This window comes from Phaseolus vulgaris, chromosome 8 (assembly GCF_000499845.2).
Source record: "Phaseolus vulgaris cultivar G19833 chromosome 8, P. vulgaris v2.0, whole genome shotgun sequence".
NCBI lineage: Eukaryota > Viridiplantae > Streptophyta > Magnoliopsida > Fabales > Fabaceae > Phaseolus > Phaseolus vulgaris.
In genome coordinates this window covers 19,739,149-19,759,549 of record NC_023752.2, presented here as the reverse complement: position 1 = coordinate 19,759,549, position 20,401 = coordinate 19,739,149, and the positions used below count along the sequence as shown (strand labels likewise).

General features: G+C 49.2%; 1 protein-coding gene across 1 annotated transcript; it reads right to left on the bottom strand.

The window, feature by feature from the left end:
* Window positions 1–18,115: 18,115 nt before the first annotated feature.
* Window positions 18,116–18,607, bottom strand: LOC137824716 (uncharacterized). The gene has a single exon (XM_068630386.1). The coding sequence runs from the start codon at window positions 18,605–18,607 to the stop codon at window positions 18,116–18,118; it is 492 nt and encodes a 163-aa protein (XP_068486487.1).
* Window positions 18,608–20,401: the final 1,794 nt, after the last annotated feature.

The following is a 20,401-nucleotide window of genomic DNA, read 5'->3' as shown; positions in this document are numbered from 1 at the left end:
AGCCCTCTCAGCAAAACTCTATTCGCTGACTCTACCTGCCCGTTAGTCTGGGGGTGTTCGACTGATGCGAACACTTGCTTGATGCCTACCTCTGCGCACAGGTTTCTCAACTGCTGGCTGGCGAACTGGGTTCCATTGTCGGATACTAACTGCCTAGGTACGCCAAAGCGGCACACAATGTTCTTCCAAACAAAGTGTTGCACCTTGTGCGCAGTAATTTGGGTCGCGGGCTCCGCCTCTATCCACTTGGTGAAGTATTCAATGGCAACAATCAAATACTTCATCTGCCTTATCGCCAATGGGAATGGACCTAGGATGTCGATCCCCCACATATGGAAAGGCCACGGGCTGTATATGGATCGCAGCTCTTCTGGCGGCGCCTTGTGCCAGTCAGCGTGTTTTTGACATTGCTTGCAACGCTGAGCATGCCGCACGCAATCCTCTTTTACTGTTGGCCAGTAGAAACCTGCACGTACCACCTTTGATGGAGATAAATCTCAAGAGGACATGGAGGCCAATCAACAAGATCAAGAAGAGGTAGAGGCACAAATGGAGGACGCCCATGGAGGTCAAAGCCCACCTCAAAGGATTACAAGAAGCATGTTCAAAGCTTTAGGAGCTAGGGGACATTTATTTTCTCTTTTTGTAATTTCTTTAGTTGAAGGTGCTTAGAGGGAAACATTAGAAACCTCTTTTGTTATAGCATCTTTTAGGCTTTAGTTAGGAGCTTTAGGAGGGGGGGTGTATCAGTAGATAGGTGTAGGAGTAAAACAGGAGGTGCCAAAGTAAAGGAAGGGATCACACCTTCCTCATGCATAGGTTAGGCGCCGGTTTTGAGTAAGTTTAGGAGGGAATTTTGAATTCTCTTAGCTTTGTTTTTCAGCACCTTAGGCTATAAATAGAGGTGCTCTCCTTGTATTTTTCAGATTTGAATTTATCTAAAGAAACTATACTCAAAATTGGAGTGAGCATTGGAGAGCTTTTGAGCCTTCTTCTCTAGTCTTATCTTGAAGGATCCATGGTGTCCTCAAGTGGCGGCAACACTCTCATCCAGGAGCAACCACACTTCTAGTGGCGAGATCATTCATCACTCATCCATCTTCATGAGCACTCTCTTCTCCTTCCTTTCTTCTCTTGTTAATTTCCTTGTCTTAGCTTGTTTCTTAGTTGTTTTGGTTCGGCAATTTCAGCTTGTTTTGTGTAGCTATGGTTCATTTGTGTTCTTGGCTGTTTTTCATCTTTTCTTCTTCAATTCCAGCAATTTGATTCGGTTCCTTACTGTTTTGTGTTGTTAATTAGTGTTTTAGCCTTTCCTCCATCTCTTTTGGTTCAATTTGACAATATGTGGAACATCCAAATGAGTTTGGGATTTGGTACTAGGTTTTGGTGAGTTATTGTCTTAGAACAATGATCCAACTCTAAGAAAAGTGCCTCAATAATGTCCAGCTCAAGGTGATTCCTAAGAATGTCAAGAATCATTCTCTATATGGCTAGTGGAATCACATCAGCCTTAGAGGCTAAGGACCTTCCCCCTACGTGACTCCCACAAATGCCTTCGTGGAGCTCCGCCATTATTCTGGTGCACTCGTCGCCGCTAACGCACGTTAGGATAGGGTGGGTGAACCCGTGCCTGAACAATACTCCATCCACCAGGGTGTACCTTGCGGCATTCCTCTTAACCTTCTTGCCCTCTTCAGGTTCCGCTGGGAGAACCCCATCCGCCAAATACCGTCTTTATGGCGTCATCCAGGTATCTCCTTCGACTGAAGCACATATCTGCGCATGCCTTCCTCGTTCGGGCGTGTCCGCGTATGTGCTAATATGGGGTGTCTTCACCGTATCTTGAGTCAAAGAATGATGACTCATTGGCCTCCCTCTCGCTGTACTAATATGGAGGACATTCACCCTGATGTCCTCCGCGAATATTCTCGGAGCTTTGAGCGTCTCTTGGATTACTGTCCTCTGCCTGCCCCCCTTGCCTGAGCTGGCCAGCTTGGCCAGCAGGTCAGCTCTGGCATTTTGTTCACGTGGGACATGTATTAGCTCAAGAGCACTAAACGCTCCCTTCAGCAGTTGGACGTACCTTAAATACGCCGTCATCTGTGGGTCTTTTGCTTGGAACTCACCCGATACTTGTCCCGTAATCAGCTGGGAATCGCTTTTCACCAAGAGGTTCTGCGCGCCCATCTCCTTAGCCAGGAGCATCCCTGCAATCAGAGCTTCATATTCAGCCTGATTATTACTTGCCTTAAAGGCGAAGCGCAGAGCTTGCTCAATCAGCACACCATTGGGTCCCTCCAAGACTATCCCTACACCACTTCCTTGCTGATTGGAAGAGCCGTCGACCGAGAGCAACCACTGCGAGCCCGCCTCCACCTCTTGTTCGCCCCCGGGCGAGAGTTCTGCCACAAAATCTGCATATACCTGACCTTTGATGGATCCTCTGGGCTCATACTGGATATCAAACTATGACAACTCCATCGCCCAGCGCACCATCCTTCCCGCTACGTCAGGTTTCTGCAATACGTTTTGTATAGGGAGGTTCGTCATCACCACCACTGTAAAGCTGTGGAAGTAATGGCGGAGCCTCCTGGCCGAAAATACCACGGCCAACGCTGCCTTCTCCAGTGCCTGGTATCTCGTCTCTGGGCCTTGTAAAGCTTTGATGACGAAATATATGGGCTTTTGAACTTGGTCCAGTTCCTGGACCAGCACGGAACTGATTGCTCGCTCTGTTACCGCGAAGTATAGCAGGAGGGGCACGCCCGCTACTGGTTTGCAAAGGACCGGTGGCGTCGCCAAATACTCTTTCAACTTGATGAAAGCCGCTTCGCATTCGTCAGTCCATGCAAAGCGACTATTTCTTTTAAGGCACTGGAAATACGGGTGCCCCTTCTCTCCTCTAGTAGAAACAAACCTTGATAGTGCCGCCATTCGCCCCGTCAGCTGCTGCACTTCCTTCACTGATGTCAGGTTTCGCATGGCGATGATTGCTGCGTATTTATCGGGGTTCGGCTCTATTCCCCTCTCCGTGAGCATGAAACCTAGGAACTTACCAGCCTCCACCCCGAAGACACACTTCTCGGGGTTTAGCTTGAGGCGGTACTTGGATATAGTGACAAACAACTCCTCTAGGTCCGCCACGTGCTGCATCCTATCCTTCGATGCCACTACCATATCATCCACGTAGGCATATACATTCCTCCCTAACATGGGCGCTAGGACCTTGTCCATCAGCCTTTGGTAGGTGGCCCCTGCGTTTTTTAGCCCAAAAGGCATCACCTTGTAACAGTAACTGCTAGTCTCCGTCATGAGCGCAGTTTTACTCTCATCTCTATGGTGCATTTTGATCTGGTTGTATCCCGAGAATGCATCCAAAAAGCTAAGTATCTTGCAACCGGAGGCACTGTCCACAAGCGCGTCGATGCTGGGTAGTGGGTACGAGTCCTTTGGGCACGCTTTACTCAAGTCGGTGAAGTCCAGGCACATCCTCCACTTCCCATTCACCTTCTTCACCAGGACGACGTTGGCCAGCCATTCAGGGTATTGAATCTCCCTGATGTGACCAGCACTCAGCAGCTTCTGCGTCTGTTCCCTTACCACAAGCTGCCTCTTTTCATTAAACATTCTCCTTCTTTGACGCACAGGGCGGACCGTGGCGTCCATGCTAAGGTGATGGCATAGGAAATCAGGGTCGATGCCGGGCATATCCGAGGCAGACCATGCGAAAGCATCTAAATGGCGTGAAATCACCCCTGCCACCTCATCTTGCTCTTCTTGGCTCAACAAACGCCCCAACTAATGTTTTGCCGCCAATTTCCTTCTCCACCACGTTAGCCGCCTGCTGATCCCTGCTATTTTGCTTACTGGGCGTCGCCTCTTCTACGGGCGATGTGTCGTCGGGCCCCTCCTACATGTGTGTATCTGCCTCGGGCGTCGCCCCAACGAGTGTGGCCTGACTAGGCGTTGACTCCGTGGGCATCGCTTTAATCAGGGGTTCTATCTCCATCATTGCATCTGCTCTTGGCGGACGCTCGAACACCATAAACACGCCTCTCTTCGTTTTCAGGCTATTCTCATAACATTTCCGTGCTTCCTCCTGATCCGATTTAATGACAATCACCTTGCCGCTGAGATCTGGCAGCTTCATCTTCATATGGCGTGTGGAGGCTACTGCGTTCAGCCTATTAAACGCCGGTCTGCCCAGCAAGATGTTGTAGGCGGAATTGGCGTTTACGACCAAGTACCGGATGCTTTCGGTACGCGAGGTCTCTCCATCCGTGAACGTTGTCCTCAACTCCAAGTAGCCTTGGACTTCCACCTGGTTATCTGCAAACCCATATAAGCACCCTGTGTAGGGTCTCAAAAGGTCGGGAGACAACCGCAACTTGTTGAATGTCGACCAGAACATGACATCTGCAGAGCTTCCTTGGTCGACAAGAACCCTATGCACCTTTCTGCTCGTCGTGACGACTGAAATGACCACGGGGTCGTTGTCGTGCGGCACAACATCCTGCAGATCCGCCCTCGTGAACACGAGGTCCGACTCCCACGGATAACCTGAGATTCTTTCTTCAATTGAGTTGACCCCCTTCGCGTACTTCTTTCGCTGGGAGGCGGTGGGCCCTCCACCGGAAAAGCCACCAGCGATGGTATGGACTTCGCCGAGGACAGGCATCCCGTGCGCTTGCTCCTCCGCTGGCGCTGGCAGGGCTGCGGTCGTGGCGGGCTCTGCGACATAATCTTTCAGAAACCCGCTTCTCACTAACTCATCTAGCTGGTAACCCAGCGACAGGAAGTTGTCGATGTGATGACAGAAAGCCTCGTGGAACTCGCACCAAGAGTCCTTCCGAGGCCCTAACACCTTGTTAGTCTTCGCCGGTCGCCTCAACCTTTCAGCTATATTGGGCACGACGATCAGGTCCTTCAACTCCACCACAAAGTTGTACCTCGCCGGCCTTGCCCTCTCTCTGGCCGGACGATCCCCTCCTGCTGAACCCTGGGGCTGGGGTTTTCTGGTCTCATAGGGGCGTCTCCCCTCTGGCTTCTTTTTCCCCGTCGTGGTCTCGTTGACCCTGACGGGTTGAGCCCGCGTCTGCGTTCTCGGGCGTGAGGGTACGACGCTGGTGCGCTTCTCACACACCTCTCCTTCAGAAGCGATATGTTCCACCTCCCGACGCCGTATTTCAGCAAAGGTCCTAGGGCGGTTGCGAATAATGGATTCCCAAAAAGGGCCGGGGCATACGCCTTTTCTCAATGCGTACACGATCATGGGTTCCTCTGAAGTACCAACCTTTACTACTTGGGCCCTGAAGCGGTTGATGTATTCCTTTAAGGTCTCCCCTTGATACTGTTTTACATCAAACAGGTCGTAGGAAACTGGCGGTGGGGCCTTGTTCGCCGAGTATTGCTCCCTAAACAGCTACGACAACTGCCGAAAGGAGGTGATATGGCCGCTTGGAAGGCTGATGAACCAGTCCATCGCCATCCCCGTCAACGTGCTCATAAAGAGCTTGCATCTCGCGGCATCGGAGCCGCCTACCAACACCATCTGCGTGTGGAATGCAGTGAGATGCGCCTCGGGGTCCTCCATCCCGGTGAAAATCACCTTGGGCCCCGCGAACGTGTTGGGGATTACTGCATCCAGGATCTCCTGCGAGAAGGGTGTGGAAAACTCCCTTGGTGGGGTGAGACGCTTGGTCTCATCTTGTTCACATTGCCCTTGGTTATTGTTCAAACCTCGGCGCAACTCTTCATTCACACGATGGAGCTCTTCGTTTCTCGCGCGCGAGTCTGCAAGATCTGCCTGTATGTGCTCTTGTTCCATGCTCGACTCCGCCATCTCATCCTGCAGCCCCCACATAATTTCCATGACCTGCTGCATGGACATTTCCTCACTCGCTGCGCGTGCGGTACCTTGTCTAGTGGTGGCCCTCATTCTTCACTGTTTCCTCCAACTTTTGCAAACGTTATGGTGGCTCTGATAGATCTTCGTTGCTTGTGATGGGACTGATGTTTTAAATCGGCCCCACGATGGGCGCCAAATGTTCCGGCCGGTTGACCTGGGACGTCTTCGTGCGCAACCTCACCCGTCAGCTAGGGACTCCTTCCCACTGGTTACCTGTGGATTCCTGCAAAGAAGGACAAAAGGGCGCCCTAGCGGCCGTTTGCACTCCGACGCTCAAGTCAGCTAAAAGAAACTGTGTTTAGTGTCTATTTTCTCGTTCTGGCAAAAAAAACCTCTCTCCCTAGTCCCTTGTGCGTAGCCTCAAGACTCGAGCAAGCAACTAGAGTGTGTTCTCGGAAAGTCTGCCAAAAGTTCCAACCCCGTTTCCAACATTCAAGGCACTATTTAAACTACTCTAGCATTTAAAGCGTCTTAAAGCGCATTTAATTATAAAATGTTCAGCGCCTTTAAGACGTTTAAACCGCTTGGGAGCATTTATAGTACCTTAAACGCTCGAAAAGTAAACTTTATTAAATAGCTTTAATTACCTTGTACCTGACAAATTGACGTTTCTATTCTGACTTGGCTGCTATTACACGTGGAGGGCCTCACAGCACCGTGACCCCACCTGGGGGTATTTCCTCGTGTGAGTCCTCCTACCTGGGAGTGCATCTGCGCGAGGGGTGACTTTTTGGGTGCAAACTCATGCCCCCAAACATCTAGTCACTCACTTTGAGAGCGTATCTACCTTCCTCTCGTGCCCTGCACCTGGCTGCCCCCGGGCGTGACCCTTCTCATGAGTCGTAACTATCCCAAGGGCGTCTCTGGGGCGGCATGGGCACTTCACGAGTCAGATTGCCCTCCACTGGCGCTATTACTATGGCCTTGAAGCCACCTTTCTCTTCTCTTTATTGCTACCCCGGGTTATCGGGGTTTGAGGCCTTCCCACGGCGTCATTCCCTCCATGGTCTTTCCTACCCATGGATATCGGCGAGCAACACTGTGATTGGCTTGCTTTTGTGACATTTTACCTTGGCGACGCCCTAACTGGGCGACGCCTTCTCTAGGCGACGTCTTATCTTGGCGACGCCCCGTCTTGGCGATGCTTGCACTTGGCATCGCCTCACCTAGGTGACGCCTTATGTTGACTTTGACCTCGACGCTGACTTTGACTTTGACTTTGTCAAAGCCCGGGTACGGGACGGTACATTAACAATTCTTTGAATACAAAAACTTCTTAGGTATAAGCTATCACGTCATAGGTGGGGTCGTGTGAGGATGCGAGAAAAAATGGAGATATGTTATGTTTGGAGGGAACTAAAAGTTCACGAGAAAAATTACTCTACTTGTTACATGGAGATGATGGTAGTGGTATTGGCTTGAAAATCTAGAGGCACTATTTTAGTGGTACTTAGTTTCGCATGTTCAATATCATAAAAATCACAAGTACTCATTTGTTAAGAAAGGACTAGACATTAGTCAAATGAGATTGGTGAAGTTATTAAAAGATTAAGATTTCAAAGTTGTGTATAATTTGGAGAAGGAAAATCTAGTTGAAGGACATTTCAAGTCTCAAATGTGATAGCAAAGGAATTAAATTAGAGGAGGTCAAGCACCAAGGGGAGTAAAAATTTCATGATGGAAGTAAAATAAGGATTATGAAGTTTAGGATGAAGTTTTGTACTTGCAAACAAGAAGTAGAGAATATAGTCTAGTATAATAGTTATAAGAATGATTGTGCATCATGAATAATTAAGATATATCATTATCTCAAGAAATTAGGAAGTGGCTCAATAGTTCCTTGTTTGTCTAAACTTTAAGAGACTGAAGTGGAGTATCTAAGACCTGAGATAATGCTACTACCATTTCTCATGGCTAAGTAGAAATGGAGTTGTATTGTTATATGTGTGGTTCCTTTCCCATAGACAATGAGATTGCATAATGGAATCTGGATTGTGGGAGACCGAGTAATAAGTGATGCATAATTGAAAGATTATGATTTTTCGTGGAAGTATTATCCTGATAATCAATGTTATTGTAAATGCTTAAAGTCAACGGGAGACATAAGTATCAACACTTAAGATTAGATGGTTGGATTTGAGTGGAAGTTTCAACAGTTTAAATTGGAAGTTGTATTACATTTTTTTTATAATTAATGAGTTTGTAGAAAAGTTAGAGTAAAGAAATTGGTGAAATTGAATTTGAAGATTATTCTTAGATTATTAGGTAATGATGAAACTAAAGAATTATTTGTAGGAAGTGAATGGTATTTTAAGATTCAGGAAAAAAATATGTGTGTTAGAGGATGATGAATTGAAGCAGATGAGTTATCTAAGAGTCATGAAAGCAAGTTCAATTACATCTAAGTATAATCCAACGGTATCAAGATTTCAAGAAATTTATTTGGTGACATGGTATAAAGGAAGATATAGTCAAGTTTGTAGTTGCTCGTTTATCTATCAAAAGTATGTTAACATAGTTTGACATTTCCATAATGGAAATGTATTAATATCTCCATGGGTTTTATCACATACTTGTAACAAACATTAAAGAAACATGACTCAGTATGAGTAATAAGGGATAGATTAATGAGGACTACACACATTCTACCTACAGATAGGAATGATATGCTTGAGGTTATGCAAATAATTAGGTGAGCTACAAGGTCTTAGTTTGAAAAAAGTGGTGAAGAGGTGACATTGAGTACTTTAAATAATGTTAAGGAAGTTTTTTCTTTGTTAGGTTATTCTTATCTTTTCATAAGGGTGAGTATGGATCCTTTAGTTATGATTTCCATACGCACGTTCCACCTTTCCATTTTGATTTAGTTATTCATATCTCAAGGTTCTATAGATTTCACTTTTTTTATATTTGATCTTGTCTATATTAGTATAAGCTTGGATTGAATAACATGAGTGTTATTAAAGATATTCTTGTGAAGAAGGTGGTATGAGGTGTCTAGGTTCATGTTAAAATACAATAAATTTGTGGATTATTGAGTTAAGTCACATCATCATCTCTTAGGAAATTTGAATATAATCTTTCAACATAAATATTGTGAAATACTTGAAGATCATGGGGTTGACCTAGATTGTCTGCTTGAGATGGAGGAAAGAACTTTAGGGGCTTAAATTCAATATGCACTAGAATGAAGGTTGGTCAAGCAAAATCTAGAGTATGCTCCATCGCTTCAAATTATCAACAATTGTGAGCTAAATTTTAAGAACTGTGATGATTGAAGACATCTTCGAGCAGACAATTTTGATACAAATAAATGAAGAAGGCCTTTAGATTTCTTTGTGGGTAAACATGGTTCTCTAACAATTACACCGTTCATTGGTGTAAGGAGAGCAATCCTATCTAAGAAGTTGATTCAAAGTTCATAGGTCCTCGTCCGATTTGTAAGAGAATAGAATTTGTTGCATATAAAGTTATTCTTCCTCCTCTATTAGCCAACATTCTCACTATCTTTTATGTATCTCAACTAAGGAAACGTTTACTTTATTCCAATCATGTCATATCATCTAATTCAATGCAAGTAAAAGAAGAACTCTCTTTTGAGATGAACCAACTAAAACTTTAAATTCTCTAAAGTAATATCATGGTAGAAACATCGTTATAGTCAAAGTATTATGAAATCTCATATGTTGTGATACAAATTGAGGAATAAAATAGAATATAAGAAAATCATATCCTAATCTTTCTTGGTAAGTGATCCGGTCGGTCATCTGTAGTTGATGACGTCGGCAGAAGACAATCACGTGGACCACTCGTAGGGTGACACGTGGACCGGGTGACAGAGAGATCAGGGAGCAGATCATCCAAAGAGGTGATCGGTGGTCAGTAGTCAAGTGACCACCGACAGACCAGTTGGCAGAGAAGTCAGGGGACAGATCACCCAAAACGGTGATCGGTGGCCAGTAACCAAGCTGTCATCGACAGATCAGTTCCCAGATGAACACCTGGGGGCAGAACGTGAGAAGCAATAGAGCACCGATCAGTCATCGGATGCATGGTCATCGGGGGCTCGTGTTACACGCAGTTAAGCTGGGGCTGAGGTTCCCAGCAAGAGCGTTACGCACGGACCTCGCATGAACATGTCTCAGAGAATGGTGCATGAGAGTGGCCTGAGGGGGGCTAGTAAACCAGTCAGTGATTGGTGACTCCCTCAACCCATTACGTGCATGACATCGCGAAGGCGGAATCGTTCGCACAGAGAGCAATGCCTGGTGAGTGTGCTTAGACCAGCCACACCTGGCGTTCTCCTGAGAGTATGCGATTTACCTAGATGAAGGGAATGCGCTAAGTTACTGCGCCAGGGGATAACTTAGAAACACAGTGAGAAGCGCTAGAGCCTTCAAGTAATGACACGTGTGTGGTTAGTTGCATGCCTCCACGTGTCATCATCTGAGAGGGACGCAGTCCAGACAAAGGTGCACTCCGTGCCGCCGAAGGTACAGACACGCGCAGACACTCACGTTCTACTGATTCTGGAGGTACGTTGCCACAGAAAAGCACAACAGGGTTCTGACACATGCCAGAGAGGCATAACAGAATTCTGTTAGGCGCAGGTACGGAGGGAGGCATAAAAGAGAATCAGAGTGAAATTCAGAGGAGAGTTTTTTACACGCTGTTTTTACACACATTGTTTTTCTAGTGATTCTGTGATCTGACTTGAGCGTCAGAGCGCCACCGGCCGCAGAGGCGCCACTGTGTGTTTTTCAGGTTCTCAGAGAGGCTATCTGTGGAGCGGATCTGGAGGGCACGTGGTGTCAAGCTGGTGAGGAAGATCGTGACGAGGCAACGCTCTTGCGCTAAGTCAACCGGCAGGATCATTTGGCGCCCACCGTGGGGCACGTATAAAACGTGATTCCCAACCATAGTTTGTGTTGGTGGTGCTTCGAGTGTTTTCTGTTCAGCTGCTCGCTATCTCAGTCGACTCCTGGAGTTTTCACCGCTTGTTTGGAGTTCCTTGAGCTGCTGAGTTTGCTGGGGAAGGATGAGGACAACGTGCTCCAGTTCAGTTGCGCCATCAACCGACGAAGATGCTGTGTCCATGACGCAGGTGATGGACATGATGAGGACGCTGCAGGAGAACGTGGCTGCATCGCGTTCTGAGCAGGAAAGGATGCACGAGGCGCTGGTGGCCTCACAAGCAAGGAACGAAGAGCTCAACAGGATCAACGAAGAGCTGCGCAAAGCCCTTCAGGAGCGGGAGGAGCGTGTGACAGGGGACAGATCCGCACCCCCATCCCCACCACGCAGTTTCCCTATGCCATTTTCCCAAGAGATCATGGACTCAGTAGTCCCGGCTAGCACTGTGGCAGTGAAAGCGTCTTTCACTGGGGTGGAGTACCCTGAAGCCCATCTCACGGCGTTTCATACTCAGATGATGCTCTCAGGGGGCTCAGACGCGGTGTATTGTAAGGTGTTCATGAGCACCTTGAGCGGAACGGCATTGGACTGGTTCGTCAGTATACCCACTGGCCATATTACCACGTTCCAACAATTTTCCAAGATGTTTGTTGAGCAGTACATACTGAACAAGGCGCCACCTCTGGTGTCTTACGACTTGTTTGATATAAGGCAGTACCAAGGAGAGTCCTTGAAGGATTTCCTGAACAGATTCGGGGCTCGGATAGTCCGTTTGCCAGGAAAGGACGAGGAAATATTCGTGCACACCTTCAAAAAGGGTGTATTGCCTGGGCCCTTTAGTGAGTCGCTCATCAGGAACCACCCCGCCACGTTCGCCGAAATCCGGCGACGTGTTGTGGCTCACATCACCGCTGAGAGCGAGGTCACAGAGAAGAGAGGAAATGTGGCCCCAGCTAAACCACGCACCCAAACGAGGGTACAACCTCAGAGGGTAATGGAGGCGACGGCGGGAAAGAGGGATCAAAGGACGTGTCACCCTTACGACCCTAAGAAAAATAAGAGCAAGGGGCCAGGGCGCCCCAGGGAGAGTAATCGCCCCAGGGAGGGTAATCGCCCCCCGAGGTATGAGTTTGTGATGGGTTTGGTTGATTTGATCGCCATCCCAAACATAGCTGCCAGGCTCAAAGTGCCTGAGAAAACGACGGAGAAGATTTTGGGGCCAAAGCGAGACGCATGGTGCGAGTTCCACAAGAGCTTTGGCCACTCTATCAATTCGTGTTTGGCCCTGGGGCACCAGCTCGCCGAGCTGGTCAAATGTGGTTTCCTGAAGGATTACTTGCTAGAGAAGCAAGCGGACCAGGCATCAGGGTCTCAACCGGCGAGCAGCGGAGGGCAACAGCACGAGGTGCCTATCCACGGCAAGATCCTCACCATAGCTGGCGGATTCTCCGGCGGGGGGTGCACAGCGTCGCAACGAAAGAGGTATGCGAGGTCGATAATGTCGGTTGAAGCCTTCGAGGATCACTCGCCCGACGTGGACATCACGTTCACCAAGGAGGACCGCAGGGACGTGGTGCCTCATGACAACGACCCTATTGTGATCTCGCTGGTCACGGCGGGAAGGACCGTCCACCGGGTGCTGGTCGACCAAGGAAGCTCGGCAAACGTGATGTTTTGGCCAACCTTTGAGAAGTTACAGCTGTCCCCTGATCAGCTAAGACCATATGGGGGCTGCTTGTACGGTTTTGCCGGCGACCAAGTGGAGGTGAGGGGGTATATCAAACTGAGGACGACCTTCACCGACGGCTCGGCCTCACAAACGGAGAAGGTCAGGTACCTTGTTGTAAACGCCCCATCAGCATACAACATACTGCTGGGGAGGCCAACGCTCAACAAAACAGGAGCTGTGCCTTCAACAAGGCACATGAAGGTCAAGCTGCCGTCTATGGAGTGTATTATCATCACTATTTGCTCCGACCAGAAGGAGGCAAAGAAGTGTTACGAAAACAACCTCAAGAACAAGAGGTCTGTGTGCCACGTAACCACCACGCCTCCCCCTGGCGTGGAACCGGAACCCCGACGAGCTTCGGATGCGGCGTTAGAAGTGGTCGCCGAGGGCAATGTGCCGATGGAGGATATGGAGGCGAGATCCGAGAGAAACTGCTCGGAGATCGCTAGAGAAACCGATATCGCGAAGGCGCTGATCGCCAGCGAGAAAAAACCTCAGCCAGTAGAGGAGTGGCTCGAGAAGGAGATCAGCGGTAAAGTGTTTAAGTTGGGAAGAACCCTGGATAGCAAGACGCAAGACCAGATCGCTGAGGTAATAAGAAGACACATGGATGCTTTTGCGTGGGCTGCTTTAGATATGCCGGGGATCGACCCCGATTTCTTGTGCCATCGTTTGGCGATGGACCCCAAGTCAGGCCCACCCGTCAAAGAAGAAGAAAATTCAATGAGGAGAAGAGACAGGCGATCAAAGAAGAGACTCGGCAACTACTGGCAGCGGGCCACATCAGGGAAATCCAATATCCAGAATGGCTCGCTAACGTCGTCCTGGTCAAGAAGAGCAGCGGAAAGTGGCGGATGTGCGTTGATTTTACAGACTTGAACAAGGCCTGCCCGAAGGACTCTTACCCCTTGCCTAGCATTGACGCCCTAGTAGACAGTGCATCAGGGTGCAAGCTGCTCAGTTTTCTGGATGCCTTCTCGGGGTACAACCAAATCAAAATGCACCCCATGGACGAATTGAAGACCGCCTTCATGACGGAAAGGTCATGTTATTGTTACAGGGTGATGCCCTTCGGGTTGAAGAATGCAGAAGCCACGTACCAAAGGCTGATGGACAAGGTGCTCGCGCCCATGCTCGAAAGGAATGTGCAGGCATACGTCGACGACATGGTCGTGACGTCCCTGGAGAAAGACAAGCACATCGCAGACTTGGAAGAGTTGTTCACCACAATAGCCAGGTACAAGCTAAAACTGAATCCTGAAAAGTGCGTTTTTGGTGTAGAAGCAGGGAAATTTCTAGGGCTTCTTCTGTCAGAGAGGGGAATTGAGGCTAACCCCGAGAAGTGCGCCGCCATTTTGGCAATGAGGAGCCCCGCCAATGTGAAGGAGGTACAACAACTCACGGGGCGGATGGCCGCCCTGTCTCGATTCGTATCGGCAAGCGGAGAGAAGGGCCACTCATACTTCCAATGTTTGAAGAGAAACAACAGATTTGTTTGGACAAAGGAGTGTGAGGAGGCCTTCGTAAAGCTCAAGGAATATTTGGCGAGCCCTCCAGTTCTGTGCAAGCCCCAAGACATACCACCCCTCAGGCTGTACTTTGCCATAACTGAGAGGGCGATCAGCGCAGTGCTAGTGCAGGATCAGGACCAGACCCAAAGGCCTATATATTTCGTTAGCAAGGTGCTGCAAGGCCCGGAGGTAAGGTACCAGGCCCTAGAAAAGGCAGCATTAGCGGTTGTATTCTCGACGAGGAGATTGCGCCATTACTTACAGAGCTTCACGGTACTGGTGATGACTAATCTGCCGATCCAGAAGGTTCTGAAGAAGCCCGATGTGGCTGGAAGGATGGTGAAGTGGGCGGTCGAGCTTTCCGAGTTCAACATCAAGTATGAACCCCGGGGATCGATCAAAGGGCAAGTCTTCGCTGATTTCGTGGTCGAGTTGTCCTCCGAGGTGGCACAGAACGCCGAGGGTGACTTTCGCTGGGTACTCTCTGTTGATGGGTCGTCCAACCAGCTGGGCAGCGGGGCTGGGGTCATCTTGGAGGGGCCCAACAGAGTGTTGATAGAGCAATCATTGAGGTTCGCTTTCAAAGCAAGCAACAACCAGGCAGAGTATGAGGCTTTGATCGCTGGAATCTTGCTGGCTAAGGAAATGGGGGCGAGAGTGCTGATGGCCAAGAGCGACTCGCTGTTGGTCACGGGACAAGTAACTGGCGAGTTCCAAGCCAAGGACCCGCATATGGCAGCCTACTTGGAGTACGTGCAGGAGCTGAGAAGATCTTTCGCTTCATTTGAAGTGGTGCACGTGCCAAGAGAACAGAATGCCCGAGCTGACTTGCTAGCCAAGCTCGCCTGTTCGGGCAAGGGGGGTAGGCAGAGGACTGTCATTCAAGAAACTATGAAAGCGCCTCGAGCATTCGTGGCAGACCACCAAGTTCTCCAGGTCTGCAGATCAATAGGAAGACCGGCGAGAAGTCATAGATCCCTAACGTAGGAAACTCTGAGGGCGCCGAGGGTCAGAGCGCGCCCAGCAGAAGAAGGGGCAAGATCGATGCTGATTTGCGCTGTCCACGAGCCAGACACGTGGATAACGCCTTACCAACGTTATTTAGCGGATGGTGTGCTTCCAGTTGACTCAATTGAGGCCAGGAAGATAAAGAAGAGCTCCAGCAAGTTTACCCTTATTGACGGCGAGCTGTACAGGTTTGGATTCACGCACCCCTTGTTGTATGCATACACGGAGAGAAGTGCACGAGGATTATGGCTAAGCTCCATGAGGGAATTTGCGGGAGCCACATTGGAGGTCGATCGCTGGCGACAAGGACTATCCGTGCAGGCTATTACTGGCCCACGATGAGAGAAGATTGCAAGAGATACGCCCAGCGTTGCAAGCAATGCCAGCAGCACGCTGATTGGCACAAGGCACCCCCAGAAGAGCTGAAGTCGATTTACAGCCCCTGGCCGTTCCATACTTGGGGAATTGACATTCTGGGACCCTTCCCATTGGCGATCAGGCAGATGAAGTACTTGGTGGTGGCGATCGAATACTTCACCAAGTGGATCGAAGCGGAGCCAGTGGCCCAGATCACCGCACACAAGATCGAGAGCTTTGTATGGAAGAACATAGTGTGCCGGTTTGGTGTGCCTAAACGCTTGGTGTCAGACAATGGGACGCAGTTTGCAAGTCACCTCTTGAAAAAGCTGTGCGAAGAGGTGGGGATACAACAGGTGTTTGCATCTGTCGAACACCCACAGACGAATGGCCAAGTGGAGTCTGCCAATCGGGTGTTGCTGAGAGGTTTAAAGAGAAGATTGGAGAAAGCTAAGGGATCGTGGGCTGAAGAGGTACCCCGCATAGTTTGGGCATACCATACAACTGAGCAGTCAGGAACCCACGAGACCCCCTTTAGTTTGGTTTATGGATGTGATGCGATGATTCTAGTCGAAATCCAGGAAAGCTCGTCGAGATTCCAGAACTTCGTGGCGGAAGACTCGAACGAAGAAAGAAGAATGAATCTGGATTTGCTGGATGAGGTCAGGGAGGAGGCGAGAGTGAAAGCCGAAGCGGTAAAGAGAAGAATTGAGCGAAGGTACAACTCTAAGGTAACGTCAAGGCAGTTTAGAAGTGGCGATCTGGTGATGAGGAAGGCCCATCAGTATGAGATGCAGAACAAGTTATCGCCCAAGTGGACGGGACCGTTCAGAATAACCGAGGCGCTCGGGAATGGCGCCTACCGCTTGGAGACATTAGAAGGAGGGGCGATTCCCCGCACTTGGAACGCAACACATCTCAAGTCGTATTACAGTTAAAGCCTTGTAAGTAAAGACGAATAGGATGAGATTCGAATAGTTTCTGTTAAAACAATTTCAAGGGGGCACTCTTTTTTCCCTGAGGAGGGTTTTTAATGAGGCCACCCAATAAAGAAGAGTTTTTCAAAGTTTAAAGCTTTTATGTTTGCATGCTTATGGCTTCGAAAGTTTTAGGAAAAAGGCCTTATTACTCGTATGTGATCTAGGGCAACAGTAAAATCGTATTGCATGCTTTCAGTTAAAAGTTTTAAAGTCCCCATCGCTTTTCAGCGATCGGCGGCACAGTTAAAGTTTTAAAGTCCTCATCGTCTTTCGGCGATCGGAGGCACCAGCAAGATTAAAAGTGCGTCCAGGGAAGAGGAGATGTAACCCCTGGGCAAAGTAGAGGCACCAGATAAAGTCCTCCTCGACTTTGAGCGAGTGCAGGCGAGATCGGATGAAAAGACCTCTCTGCACAGCAGACAGAGGCAAGATTAAAAGTCCTCAGTGCGTCCAGGGAAGAGGAGATGTAACCCCTGGGCAAAGTAGAGGCACCAGATAAAGTCCTCCTCGACTTTGAGCAAGTGCAGGCGAGATCAGATGAAAAGACCTCTCTGCACCAGCAGACAGAGGCAAGATTAAAAGTCCTCAGTGCATCCAGGGAAGAGGAGATGTAAACCCTGGGCAAAGTAGAGGCACCAGATAAAGTCCTTCTCGCCGTTGAGCGAGTTCAGGCAAAATGAGCTGAAAGGTCAGGGGTGTTTGTGACCTTAAATGGTGGGAAGGGAAGGAAAATGCCTTTCCCCCTTTAAGTGAAACAGCAACGATTGACCCAGTAAGACCAGATCATTGTTCTGAAACTCAGGGAGGTAGAGAAGGATCCGAAAGGCGCCTCTATCCCCAGATAAGGGAACGATGATCAGGTCAAGGAAAAGAAGAAAGGTAACATCGCCAGAACCTTATGGCGTGAAAGATGAGACAGTAAAAGGGTTGTGCGGCGAGTACCAGATCAGAAGAGTTCCAGGCGATGACAGAAGTAGGGAGGATTTCACTTGGCAGATCAGGTAAACTGTATTTTAATACTAGTTTGAGTAAAAACCTGCTGCCTAGTAAGTGATTTTATGTTAGGGTTTGTTGCCTTAAGTTCACAAGTTTTTTTGAACGTCATCGCCGAAGAATTGGTAGTTGCTCGAGTTTACTTTGAGTTAACAGTTTTCCAAGTTTGTTATAAGGTTAAACAACTTGCTCGAGTTAAAAGCGGTGCATGGAGGGTCAAGTTCAAGTATTGCTGAGTTGACGCGGTTGAGCAAGTTTCGCCAAACAAGGTACCACCTCTGACGATCGGTGCCCCCTATGCACTTAGCACTAGAGCGACATACAAGCAAAGTGAAGTACAAAGAACGATGACTGATCAGTTTTGCCTTGTCGGAGGAAACTTTTCCAAATAAGTTCCTACACAACAAGCTAACAGACAGGCTACGCCTTGTCAGTCATCCAGTACAAAGCAGTGCACAAGAGCTGTTAAGGACAAAGCTAAGGGAGTTGTTAGTCGCGATCAAAGTAGAGGCCAAGATCAAAGAAGGCAGATCGCGCTAAGCCTAAGTTGGTTAACATTTAGTCGTGTGCAAAGAGAAAGACAGAGTTTAAGAAAATGTGGAGAAAAAGATATGCGTCTGAAACTAGTATATATTAAGCGACAAAGTTTATACAAGTTCAAGTACAACAAATTGTGCAGAAGTGTAAAATTACAAAGAAAAAAGAGAGAAAGAGCTCAAGGAGGAGGGGTGAGTTTTCCATCTACCACTTCGTGATAAATGCTGAACTGTGAGAGGTCCAAATCTGGGAGAACGCATCGGATCTGCTCGAGCGCCAGCTCGAATCCGTCAGTAAGGGCGTCAGCACCCACATTCATAAGATCGGCATTCTCAGCCTCTAATTTTTGCTTTGAGGCCTCCGCAGCATTTTTCTCGGTGGTAAGGGCAGCAAGGGAAGAGGCAGCTTCTTCCAATTGGCCCTTTGCTTCAGACAGCTGGCCCACCACCTCCTCAAGTTTCTTCTCCCCAGTAGCAGCCGCTTCCCTGGTGAACTCGAGCTCCCCCACTAGTTGTGAGTTCAGTTGGCGTAGGGAGGAGGTCTCGGCCCGCAGTTGCGCCACCTCGCAGTCCAGGGAGTTGACAGCTTGCCCCATCAAGATCTCAGTCTTGATGGTCTCTTGGACTTGCGCGAAGTGCTCTCCCCTGGACTTTTCCACCATACCCCTCATCATGGCAATGGACCCTTGGGCAGCTTCGAAGTCACTTTGCAGTGACTCTTGTCATGCTCAAGCTCCTTTACCCTCTTCTCTAGGGCTATTTGCTTGCGGTGCTGGGTGGAAAACTCCAAGGAAAGCATAATCTGTTTCGCCAGGTGCATGTCCACCTCCTCCCCGGTCCACTCGATAAGCTCCCGGCTGCGAATGAGCTGTCGAACCAGAGCAATGACTCGGCTGATGTTCTCATTACTTGTTCCAGAGCCGCTTGGTCGAGAGCTGGCCCCACCACCTTCAGCAGTAGCAGCGGAGGTTGGCAGTAGTGGTGGCGACACGAGAGGTCCCGGGAGATCCCCCGAGCAAGCAGAATCACCCCCAGCAGGTGGAGTGGATTGACCAAGTGGTTGGCCTGTTGGGGGAGGAGATGGCGATCGAGGAGTTGGGGATGGCAGTTGTTTGGGGGAGGGAGAGCATGTTGGCACTGGGGCAGGTTGAATAGAGAGGGGCGAGGGTGAACCTTCCTCTATCTCCACTACCTCAATCTCCCCAGGCTGAAGAGATGAAGCCCCCCAACCGCTGGAAGTGTCCTCTTGCGGTGTATGAGAGGAGAGCCAGAGCTCTCCTCTTCGGTTGAGGGAGCAGGAGCAGCAGCAGCAGCAGCAGATGAAGGAAAGGCCTTCACCAGCTTCCTTCTTTTCCTTCCTGGCTCGGGGCCTTCAGCTGGCGCGACCGAGAGAGGAGGGGCTGCAATAGGATCGGTGGTGGAAGAAGAGGAGCCAGTCCCTTTGGCCCCCGGAGTTTGGCAAGCTCCAGCAAAGCTTTCCTCCTATCCTTCCCTGACATCGTATCTACATCGAAGGGAAAAAGAAGAGTTAGATGGCCTAGTTATGCAAGTAAGTCAAAATGTATGCAAGCATGCATGAGAATGTGCAAGTATCCTAAGAGGTGAAAGAAGAAGAGCTACCTATATATTTTTTCAGAGCCAACACATCAAACTCATGTTTCATGAGGAGTGTAGAGTTGTACTTGGCCCCCAGGAACAGCCCACATAGCTCGCGCTCGTAGGGGGCCATGGCTTCAGGATCCCGGGGTTTCTTGAACTCAACCACAGGAACCCAGTAGAGGGGGTACCCCTCGAGCAATGTTGGACTTTGTGGGGTGGCAGATATCATGTAGAACCTGCCTTTCCAATCTTTGAAGGATTGCTGATACAGGCCCAAGAGCACCCGTCCAGCAACCCCATTCAGACTCACCCAGGACCTGTCCCTAGGGTTCTTCGCCTCGAAGAAGTAGAGGAACACGTCCACGGAGGCGTTATGCCCGAAGTAATTGCAGAGAATTTCAAATGCCCGGATGAAAGCCTAGGCATTTGGATGGAGTTGGCAGGATGCCCGTTCAGCTCCATCATCAACTCCTTCTCGAAAAAGGTGAAGGGCAGGCATAGCTTCAACCTTTTGAAAATGGCAGAGTAGACGAAGACGAAGGGCACCCCATTGGTGGCCCTATCGTCCGCGCAGATAGGCATCCCTCGAGGAGGAATGCAGACGCGGATGTTGAAGTCGTTCTCCCGATCGATGGCGCAAGAGGGCTCATCCGGGTAGCAAGGTAGAGGTTTCAGCGAGCAACGCCAGGGGAGCCCAATCATAGACCCTGGCGTTGTCGTGGTAGGAGGTTGCAACGGGTGGTGGTGGAGCTGGAGCACTTGCAGAAGGCTGTGCACCAGAAGACGAGGCGATGATTCGAGCGGTCTGTTTCAAGCGAGCCATTGATAGATGGCTGCAGTGGGGGAAAAGCGAAAAGTCAGAATGA

Coding starts and splice junctions, on each gene's coding strand:
- LOC137824716 (XM_068630386.1), bottom strand. CDS start 18,607: ATGAGGGGTATGGTGGAAAAGTCCAGGGGAGAGCACTTCGCGCAAGTC.